Source organism: Mangifera indica, chromosome 20, assembly GCF_011075055.1.
Source record: "Mangifera indica cultivar Alphonso chromosome 20, CATAS_Mindica_2.1, whole genome shotgun sequence".
Classification (NCBI taxonomy): Eukaryota; Viridiplantae; Streptophyta; class Magnoliopsida; order Sapindales; family Anacardiaceae; genus Mangifera; species Mangifera indica.
In genome coordinates, this window is record NC_058156.1 from 5,842,294 (window position 1) to 5,852,463 (window position 10,170).

The following is a 10,170-nucleotide window of genomic DNA, read 5'->3' on the forward strand; positions in this document are numbered from 1 at the left end:
ATTTTGATTTTTTTTTTTTTTTCTGGGTATTCTCTAATCTACCTCTGCTTGAATGATTGAATCTTGTTTAGGGGAGATAACCATACAGTCTAAGATCTGGCAGAAAAGTTTGCTTATAGGTTTCAAACTGAGATCAAATACAGCAATTATGAAAAGCACACACTTTAACCTGCAAAGATTAACAACCTCCAATTTTGACAGCATAGCCCAAAGCTTTAGTCAATTGAAAGGGACCAGCCATACAACCAATACAGGCAAAGCCTAAAAGAGCCAACCACAAATTCAAGACTTAATTTCTAAGGTCGGATCCCTCAAGTCGGTGTGCTTAAACATATAAAGCTGATGGCTATGTCCAACTAGAATATAAAAGAAACACCATCAGTCTCTAGAGGAAAAAAAAAAAAGATTGATTGCAGTTCAGTTTCTACATAAGCAAGTACTAATATGCATAATTATAACAATATGATTCATGTTACGACAGCATACAAAAACATTGTTTATTTATACCTAAAGCAATCAAACAGATGATATACATCAGAAAAAAAAAAAAAAAAACCCTTTCTGTGGCATGGGTGCTTGAAGAGGTACAAAACCTCTATATCCAGGCATGTTTCACATTTCCATTATCATATATACTAACAACAAGAATGATTCAACAAGCAAGAGCAACTTATGACAATCACTGTGAGCACTGATCTAGCAAGTTTCCCATGTCACAATCAATCACTTCAATTACCACCATCTTATTGGATAAAAGCTTAACAAGATCAAAGCAAATGTTTAATTAATGATTGAGATAACTATTTTTCAAACATTTTTTTCAAATATTGGACAAGCAGAAATTTCCACTAGGTAACATTGGCGGTACAGAAATTGTCATGAGCAATTTCAGTGAAAGCAAGAAAAAGGTATCACAAAAAGTATACTCAAGAGTAGTTCTTTAAATTTAGTCAAATCTACTTTTCATCAAAATTATTGTTCAAAAACATCTTTACCCCCTTCTATTCACAACCTTCAATAATCTGTTGAAATTACATCTCAATAGCAAATTACCAGGCTTTCAAGTGCGGTAAAGGAGGCTTGCAGAATGTCACCAAGTTTTATATGATTAATTGGGTGGGTACCATAGGAGTCCCAAGAGTTTTGAAAAATAGTTGATGAAATGCACATGGGATATGCATCTCTCTTCCTTAGTAGTCCAACCACAGCTAGCCCAGTATTCAGCATGACATATGCAATTACTCAATACAAGTAAAGATGCTATAGAAATCTCCCAATAGCTCTGCTGGAGAATACACTAATTCCATGTGTTCTAAAAGCAGTTCCCATTAAATTGTCGAGATTCAAACCACATGCCTATTTACTCAGTGTAAAAGCACATTTAAAGCTTCAATGTGTAGAAGACTCAAAAGTAGAAGAAATAAAGTCCTCTGATTGCAGCTGACACACACACACACACTTGAGGGTGACAACATATATCAGTTTATACTAAAGAAACCATCTCCATTCTCCACTATAAGAGAACAAGTAACTTCAGTACTAAACAGGGCAAGCTTACTTCAGAGACGTGAAGACGAAGACGAAGATCCAACAATGCAGGGAACCACAGCCAGCACATTTGTGCTATTTCTCCAAAAAAAAAAAAAAAAATCAGCAAATTATTTGGAGTAATATCTGATTCTATACATCTAAACCAGTGATGCTATGTTAACAAGCATTTTGATTCAAGTACAATAATAAATTAGAAAACCAACTATAATGCAACAATGAACTGCACAAATCAAAATGTTCATGTATGACACCCTTAAGGAATTAGCCAATCGATATAGCAACACTTTGGAAGGAGAAATGGCTGTAAACATATTCATAGTGAATTTTAGTTAGGAAGTTCAATAATTTGGGTCACAAAGAACCTAGCCCAAAGCTTACACAATAATTAGATGAGGTTACAATATGGATGGTATTCACATAAAAAGTCAATATAAGCTTTGGAAACTTGATAATTTGATCTTCAAGCTGACATTGCCTGATTTAGGCAGACCCGACAATCCTAGAAATGGATGATGCAAAGTTAGCAAGCAGCAACATCATATTGATTTTTCTAAAGCATACATAACTTATTATTCATATGATTCATTGCAGCACAAAAATTTAATATTTCTTCCCCAAAGCCTCCTGTGCATGCCAATTTCATTTTCATTACTCATTAGGATTTCAAAAAGATATAAGACATAAATGAGTTTAACGAGCATTGTCCATGTTCTACAGTTAGCAAATTATTTAATGACCACATAGAAGCACAACAAAATCAAAGATCAAGTTTACAAATTCAAAACAAAACAATGTCTATTATTCAGAAAGAAGAGACGCAGAATTACAACTTTTGTTCCATGTTGGATCAGCCAGTTGATATACAAAAGTTCTTTGAAAGCATGGACAACAAGAAAGCTTTAAGCACATCAAAGAGAGCCCTGCATAATGTCAAAGCTAGTTCTGTATTGGCCAAAATACTAATTATTTGTCTGTACAGATGTCCAGTAATTCATAAAAAAATTATACTTTTGCATTTAGCCGGGATAGAAAAATTGACCCAATAAAAGATAAGCTAAAACTACACTTCCAGCTTCCCCGAGGTCCTTGACAAATATAAATCAAAGAAACCTTCCTTCCCTAACACCAACGAACTACGAACCAGGTAATTCCTCCAATAACCAATTATAGTGAATGCAAGTTTAAAACACTGTCTTCGGATGATATTACAAGTTATACTACTTCATAGATGCTTCTTAAAGCACATTCGAGACAGTAAAAATGTATTCATCAAAATTATCTCAAGAATTGTTGTGTAACAGTTATATTAACTAATCAATAATCAACACTTAATTTAAGACACTTAAAGCACACATAATTCACGTAAACTTCCCAGTGGGAGAACAAGATTTCTTGAAAAATCTAAAAATGTAAGGGGAAAAAAATTACCTCAAACTCTAAAAACTCAAAAAGCTAAACACAATCATAGCTTCCAGCACACCAAAACATGCTCCAGCAAAAACATCTAGAACAAAATGTCTGCCAAGCAGAACTCTAGAGACCGAAGTAAGCAAAGCCCAAGCCCAAACAGCAAACAGAAACCAACTATTTCCGATAAAAACATTGAACAAATAAGAGAAACCCGCAATGAAGAAAACTCGGGAGGCGTGGCCGCTGGGGAAAGAAAAGTTATCAACAGAAACAGCGGGGATCATGTTAGGATTGTAGTGGGGGCGAGATCTGCGGAAGATTGATTTAACGAGTCCGATTAAGAGAAGATCGAGAAGGAGACCCCGAAGGAAGGGAATTAAGTAAGTGGGCCGAATGGGAGTGATATAGAGGGAAAGAGCAAGAGGAAAGGATAGACGGAAGTCAGCGGAGTATTCGAGGAGGTGGAGAAAGGAGCGAGGTATGATTGAGTGGAAGAGAGAGTGAACGGATTGAGAGATTGTGGTGTCTAGGGTTATCACAGAGTGGTGGAATGATCGTGATTCCGTCGTGGTGGTGGCCGCGGCGGTGACGGAGGAGGGAACCATTGGGTTTGTTGTTGCGGGGCCTTGGACCAATGGAGTGCAAACAGATGTGCTTTGTTTTGTGGGGTTTGCTTTCTGAACAATTGAAAATGAGTCCGTTTAATTAATTTTCTTTTTTAAGGAAAATTAATTAAAATAAACCAAAATCGATCGGTTTATAGGTTTTTAGGCTAAGGTAAAAAGGTTTGACCTATTTAAGTCAATAATAATTTTTTTACCTATTTTATCTTTATGTTAAAAAAATAAGTAAAATCAAAAGTAAAAAACTTTGAATGTTACTTTGGTTGAAAATGAAAAAAAAAAAATCAAAATAAAAAATCAGAAAGTATAGAGCAAAAATCACCAGCGAATATCCTACAATTAGCAAAATATATAGAAACGGTAATATATCAACAATAATTTCACATGTTAGTTATCATTTGTATTTATTTATTTGGTTTATGTCATTTTTATCGATCGGATATAAATAATATAGTGTGGGTATGATTAAATGTTGGGTATTATTGATTGAATAAAAAAATATTTTTTTTAAAATGTGCGTCGGTTGTGATGGTTACAGTGGTGGCTAGGGTTTTTAGAATGGAACCCTAAATTTGCCAACTTATACATATGGATGTTTTGAATGGTATATAAAGATGTAGTTTCGATGTTAATGGGTGTCTGAAAGTGTATAGTATAGCCGTTGAAGAGACGAAATAGCGCAAATTTACAGGCAAATCGCCCAAACATTACGCGTACTACGCCAACCGCATCGACTGTGTGCAAATCGTACCATGCAACATCGTCAACTGCGTAATTATAAGCTTGTAAAAGACTAAGGAGAGAGAGAATTTTCTGTATTGATGCACTTTTTAATGGTTTATATGGGTTCCCTTTATAGGAGAGAATACAAGAACAAAATCTGGAAACTAAAAAAAGCTAGCTAGCGTAACTAATTACAGAGTTGACTACTCAATCTATTTACAGAAAAAATCATAGCTAATAAAACTCCTATTATTCGGTGTTATCACTACCGAAACTTTCCTTTTTTTAACACTCCCCCTTCAAGCTGGTTTAAAGATATCCTTCATAGCCAGTTTGCCAATAATTCTATCAAACTGTCTTATAGGAAGTCCTTTTGTGAATACATCTACAACTTGTTCGGTAATAGGAATGTACGGCATGCAGATCACATCGCTTTCAAGTTTTTCCTTGATAAAGTGTTTGTCAACCTCTACATGCTTTGTTCTGTCATGAAGTACTGGATTGTGAGCTATTGAAATAGCAGCTTTATTGTCACAGTATAATTTCATGGGTAATGAACTAAAGATCTTCAAATCTTCCAACAATTTTTTTATCCACAACTCCTCACAAATTCCATGAGCAACTGATCTAAACTCGGCCTCTACACTACTTCTTGCTACTACATTCTGCTTCTTACTTTGCCAAGTAACAAGGTTGCCTCCAACAAATATGCAGTAGCCAGAAGTTAACAGTCTATCAATAACACTACCAGCCCAATCTGCATCAGTATAGGCTTCAACCTACAAATGCCTACGATTTTTAAATAGTAAACCTTTTCCAAGGGTTCCTTTTAGATAACTGAGAATTCTATAGATTGCATCAAAGTGTTTTTGTCCAGGTGAATGCATGAACTAGCTACCCATGCTAACTGCAAATGCGATATCTGGACGTGTATGTGACAAATAGATCAGTCTTCCAATAAGCCTCTGATACTGCTCTCTCTTCAAGACCTTTTTAGAAGGTTATAGCTTAAGGTTGGGCTCAATGGGTGTCTTGGCTAGTTTACATCCTAGTATACCTGTTTCATCAAGTAAATCGAGAACATATTTACGTTGATTCACAAATATACTTTCTTTGGTTCTAGCAAATTCCATTCCAAGAAAGTATTTCAAAGCGCCCAAATCCTTGATTTCAAAGTCAGATGCAAGTCTTTTTTTTAGTCTCTCTAATTCTTCATTGTCATCACCTGTCAAGACTATATCATGCACATAGACAATTAAAATTGCAACTTTGCCTTCACTATTATGTTTATAAAACATAGTGTGGTCAACCTAACTCTGACAATAGCCACAAGTCTTCACAGCTCTCCCAAATCTCTCAAACCAAGCTCTAGGGGATTGTTTGAGACCATATAACGACTTTTTTAGTTTACAAACTTTGGTTTGTCCTAATTCTCCCTCAAATCCAAGGGGTAGACTCATAAAGACCTTTTCCTCAAGATTTCCATTTAGAAAGGCATTTTTAACATCTAATTGGTGTAATGGCCAATTGAAATTCACAGCCAAAGATAACAAGATTCTAATAGAATTTATCTTGGCTACAAGAGTAAAGGTTTCCTGATAATCGATCTCATACATCTGAGTGAACCTTTTTGCAACTAATCTAGCCTTGTATCTCTCTATGCTACCATCAGCTTTGTATTTCACTATAAAGACCCACTTGCAGCCAATTGTTTTCTTCTCTCCTTAGGTGAATCAACTATCTCCTAAGTACCACTTTGTCTAAGAGCATTCATCTTTTTCATCACTGTTAATTTCTAATTCGGATCATCTAGAGCTTCCTGAATGTTTTTTGGAACAAACAAGTGTGAGATTTTTGAAGTAAATGCCCTATAAGCATGAGAAAGTTTTTCATAAGAAAGGTATTTGGCAATGGGATATCTAGGATTTTTGGTATAAGTTCAGGTTCCTTTCCTAATGGCTATAGGAATATCATAGTCTGATGATTCTTTGCTAGGGATAGTAATAGGAACTGAAGATGAATTAGGATCAGACTTACCTATGATATTTGGAGATCCAGTTCCCAAAGGTAGAGATTGATCATTTCCAAGAGGAATAAGCTGACTTTGACTCTTTTTATGAAGTCTTTCCCAAGTATAAACCATAAGCTCAGGAGTTTGTTGTAGTGATTTTCCCCATGTTTTAGATACAGTAATGTTTGGCACTATATAACCATGATTCCCTTCATTATTTTCATTGATTTTACCACTTTGGTCTTGACTTTGAATCTCGGGTTTAGATTGTTCCTGATTTTGATTTTTAGGAAAAACAGTAGAAGGAGAGGAATGTGGTGAAGTAGTCAAAATCACATTTGGTAAAGGAATAGGGGATAAATCCCAAAAAATTTTCTTCTGTCACCTCATTCTCCCCCTGAAGATAATTTTTGTGAAAGTAGGGTTTATTTTCAAAGAAAGAGACAACCATACTCACATAAATTTTCTTTGTTTGGGGATTATAACACTTATATCCTTTTTTATTAGATGCGTACCCTATGAAAACACATTTTTCAGCTCAAGGATCAAGTTTAAACCTAGTATTATTAGGTATACGGACAAAAGTAATGCATCCAAACACCTTCAGTGGCAAATCCAAGTACATTCTTGACACGGGAAAAATTTTTTTGAAACACTCTAATGGTGTTCTAAATTTTAGAACTCTAGTAGACATCCTATTAATAATAAAAGATGTTATTAAAACAGCTTCCCCCCAAAGATACTTTGGAACATTCATTGAAAACATTATAGTACGAGCTACTTCAAGTAAATGTTTATTTTTTCTTTCAACAATCTCATTTTGTTGAGGGGTATCTACATAGATAGACTGATGATGTATACCCCTTTCTTTCAAAAAACTTCTCAAAATTCCTTTAAAATACTCGGTTCCACTATCAGTGTGAAGAATGCTAATTTTTGTTTGAAATTGTGTTTCAACCATTGTGTAAAAATCTTTAAAAAGTTTTTCAACCTCAGACTTTTCATTCATCAGATAAACCTAACATAAATGGGTATGATCATCTATAAAAGTAACAAAACATTTTTTTCTAGAGATAGTAATGACTCTCGAAGGTCCCCAAACATCACTATGTATTAAATAAAATGGTTTTGAAGAAGTTTAAGGTTTTGGTAAATAAGTAGTACAATGACTCTTGGATAAGCAACAACTTTTACAATAAAATGATGAACAATCTAAACCCTTAAATAAAGTAGGAAATAAATGTTTAAGATATGGAAAGATAGGATGTCCTAGTCTTAGATGCCAAAGCATTATTTGTTCATAAACATAATTATAACTAACACTACTAAAACTCTGAGCTTTTTTATTACTAGAGAAGTCATCATCAAAGTAGTAAAGTCCATCTATCATCTTAGCACTACCAATCTTCTTCCCCGAGTTTCGATCCTGAAATTCACAGTAGGAATCACAAAAAATAACACAACAATTAGATTCTTTGACTAGTTTACTCACAGGCAAAAGATTATAGGCTAGTTTGGGAACATGAAGAACAGATTTAAGATCTATATTCTGAGATAATTTAATCAAACCTTTCCCTGCAATAGGTGAGAAACTATCATCTGCAATTCTAATTTTTTCAAGGCCAGAACATGGTGAATAAGTGTTAAAAAGATTGGAAAGGCTAGTCATATGATCAGAGGCTCCAGAATCGATGATCCATGAAGCAAGATTTGAACAATAAAAGGCATTAAAAACACTACCTGTTTGTGCAATAGAAACACCAGGAATACCAGATGAGAGATTGAATTTCAGCAGCTTCAAAAGGTGATCCATCTGCGCCTTGCTGAAAGGACTTGTTCCAGCTTCTTTAGCAGTAGGAATCGCACGACTATTTTTATCACCAAACTTGCTACTCTTCCAGTTTGCTGGTTTTCCATGAATTTTCCAGCAAGTATCTCGAGTATGGCGTAGTTTGTTGTAGTAGTCGCACCAGACCCGTGGCTTTCTTCAGTCTTACGTTGAAAATTGATAACTTTATTAGCAATAGCCTCAGCAATAAGGGCAGAACCCTCAACAGGCACGTTGGTAATCTTTTTTCTGAACATTATATGTCTACGACTCTCTTCTCTTCGAACCTCAGTAAACACCTCACTAATTGGAGGAAGTGGAGTCCTGCCAATGGTTCGTCCTCGTACCTCATCAAATTCCACGTTGAGTCCAACAAGGAATTTGTAAATGCGATGAGCCTCCACGATTCGTTTGTTGTGATTGGCATCTTTAGTGGATTTCCATTCATAATTGTTGAATGGATCCAAGTCTTGCCACAAGCGTTTCAATGAGTTGAAATACTTGGTGACCGAGTCTTCCCCCTGTCGAATCTCACCAAGCTTTATAGTCAATTCATAAATTTGAGACTGATTTCCCAAATCTAAGTACATCTGATTCATGTTGTCCCAAAGTTCTTTGGCCATGGAGTAGCACATATAGTTAGAGCTAATATCCTCGTCCATCGAATTCACAAACCAAGTCATCACCATGGAATTTTCTGCGTCCCAGGTCGCATATGTTGGATCCTCCAGTACTGGTTCCTTCTTGTCTCCTGTCAGGTACCCGATCTTTCCCCGCCCTCTGATGTACATCCGAACAGACTGGGACCACCACAAATAATTATCACTACTAAGGCGAATAGTGGTGATTTGAACAGAGTGAGAATCGATGTTAGGGCTTTGAGTTGCAGGGTTGGTTTGGTGGGTTGTAAGAGACGAAGTTGACTCAGAGGAAACCTCAAACATGGCTGATCAGCTAAAGGAAAAAAAAACATGCAAAAAAAAAGGCTAGGGTTTTAGGGTGGCTCTAATACCATATAAGCTTGTAAAGGACTAAGGAGAGAGAGAATTTTCTGTATTGATGCACTTTTTAATGGTTTGCATGGGTTCCCTTTATAGGAGAGAAAACAAGAACAAAATCTGGAAACTAAAAAAAGCTAGTTGGCCTAACTAATTACAGAGTTGACTAATCAATCTATTTACAGAAAAAATCACAGCTAATCAATCTATTTACAGAAAAAATCACAGCTAATAAAACTCCTATTATTCGATGCTATCACTACCGAAACTTTCCTTTTTTTAATAGTAATGTCACGCAAACGCAGAGCCTGCAAACCTTGCCAACCCTTCCAACCCCTCAAACCCTGCAAACCCCTCCAACCTCTCAAACACAAATGCAAATCAAGTAAGCGCAAACCACACAATTTACCAGCTTCGATTTTCATTTTTACTTAGATCTGGGTAAACAAAACTATTGAATGTACAGATGTAAGTATTTATAAAAAGATTTAAACACTTAGAGATCATCATTAAAGTTTTCAACTTTTTATCTCCAGAAAAGTTATTGTTTCACAGTTTTCTTTATTTATATAAATGAAACGTAAAAGAAACTTATTTGTTATATGATGATGATGAATGATAGAGAAAACAATTAAAATATGTTGTCGTTAGAGTGTTGATAAAAGAAGAGCATTGAGAAAAGAGACGATGATGAAAATAAAATGAAAATTACAAAAGTAAATTAGTTAAGCAAAGTGAGAAAAAGATATTATTAAAATAAAAATATTGGTTTGATTATAAAGATAAAAAATACGATGATTAGCCTAAAAACATATAAACAAAAATATTTTTACTTATTTTAATTAATTTCCCTTCCTATAATATATACTTAATTGTGGTTCTTCGTCAAATATTTGGCGGGTTTTCCACCACCTAAACAAGTTTGATTTGGGAATGCATTATAAATATTTTGGAGCTTTTCACATAATGAAGATAACTTTTCAACCCAGCAAGGAAATGAGCCATAAAAGATAATGTATTTAGGCA

At 34.9% G+C, this 10,170-nt stretch overlaps 1 protein-coding gene across 5 annotated transcripts; it reads right to left on the reverse strand.

Annotated features, from left to right (window-relative positions):
• Nucleotides 1-923: 923 nt before the first annotated feature.
• Nucleotides 924-3,667, reverse strand: LOC123204916 (probable lipid phosphate phosphatase beta). 5 transcript variants are annotated; one of them, XM_044621721.1, is made up of 2 exons: nt 2,980-3,667; nt 924-1,629 (listed from the first exon to the last, which is right to left on the reverse strand). In XM_044621721.1, the coding sequence occupies exon 1, from the start codon at nt 3,564-3,566 to the stop codon at nt 2,988-2,990; it is 579 nt and encodes a 192-aa protein (XP_044477656.1). In that variant the 5' UTR covers nt 3,567-3,667; the 3' UTR covers nt 924-1,629; nt 2,980-2,987. The 5 variants fall into 5 exon arrangements, with proteins under 5 accessions (XP_044477656.1, XP_044477654.1, XP_044477657.1 ...); XM_044621719.1 differs by having other exon boundaries at nt 924-1,623; nt 2,980-3,666; XM_044621722.1 differs by lacking the exon at nt 924-1,629 and adding an exon at nt 1,632-2,050.
• Between the last annotated feature and the right edge of the window lie 6,503 nt (nt 3,668-10,170).

What these genes read in the sequence shown, in the direction of transcription:
- LOC123204916 (XM_044621721.1), bottom strand. Translation starts at nt 3,566, where the DNA reads ATGGTTCCCTCCTCCGTCACCGCCGCGGCCACCACCACGACGGAATCA.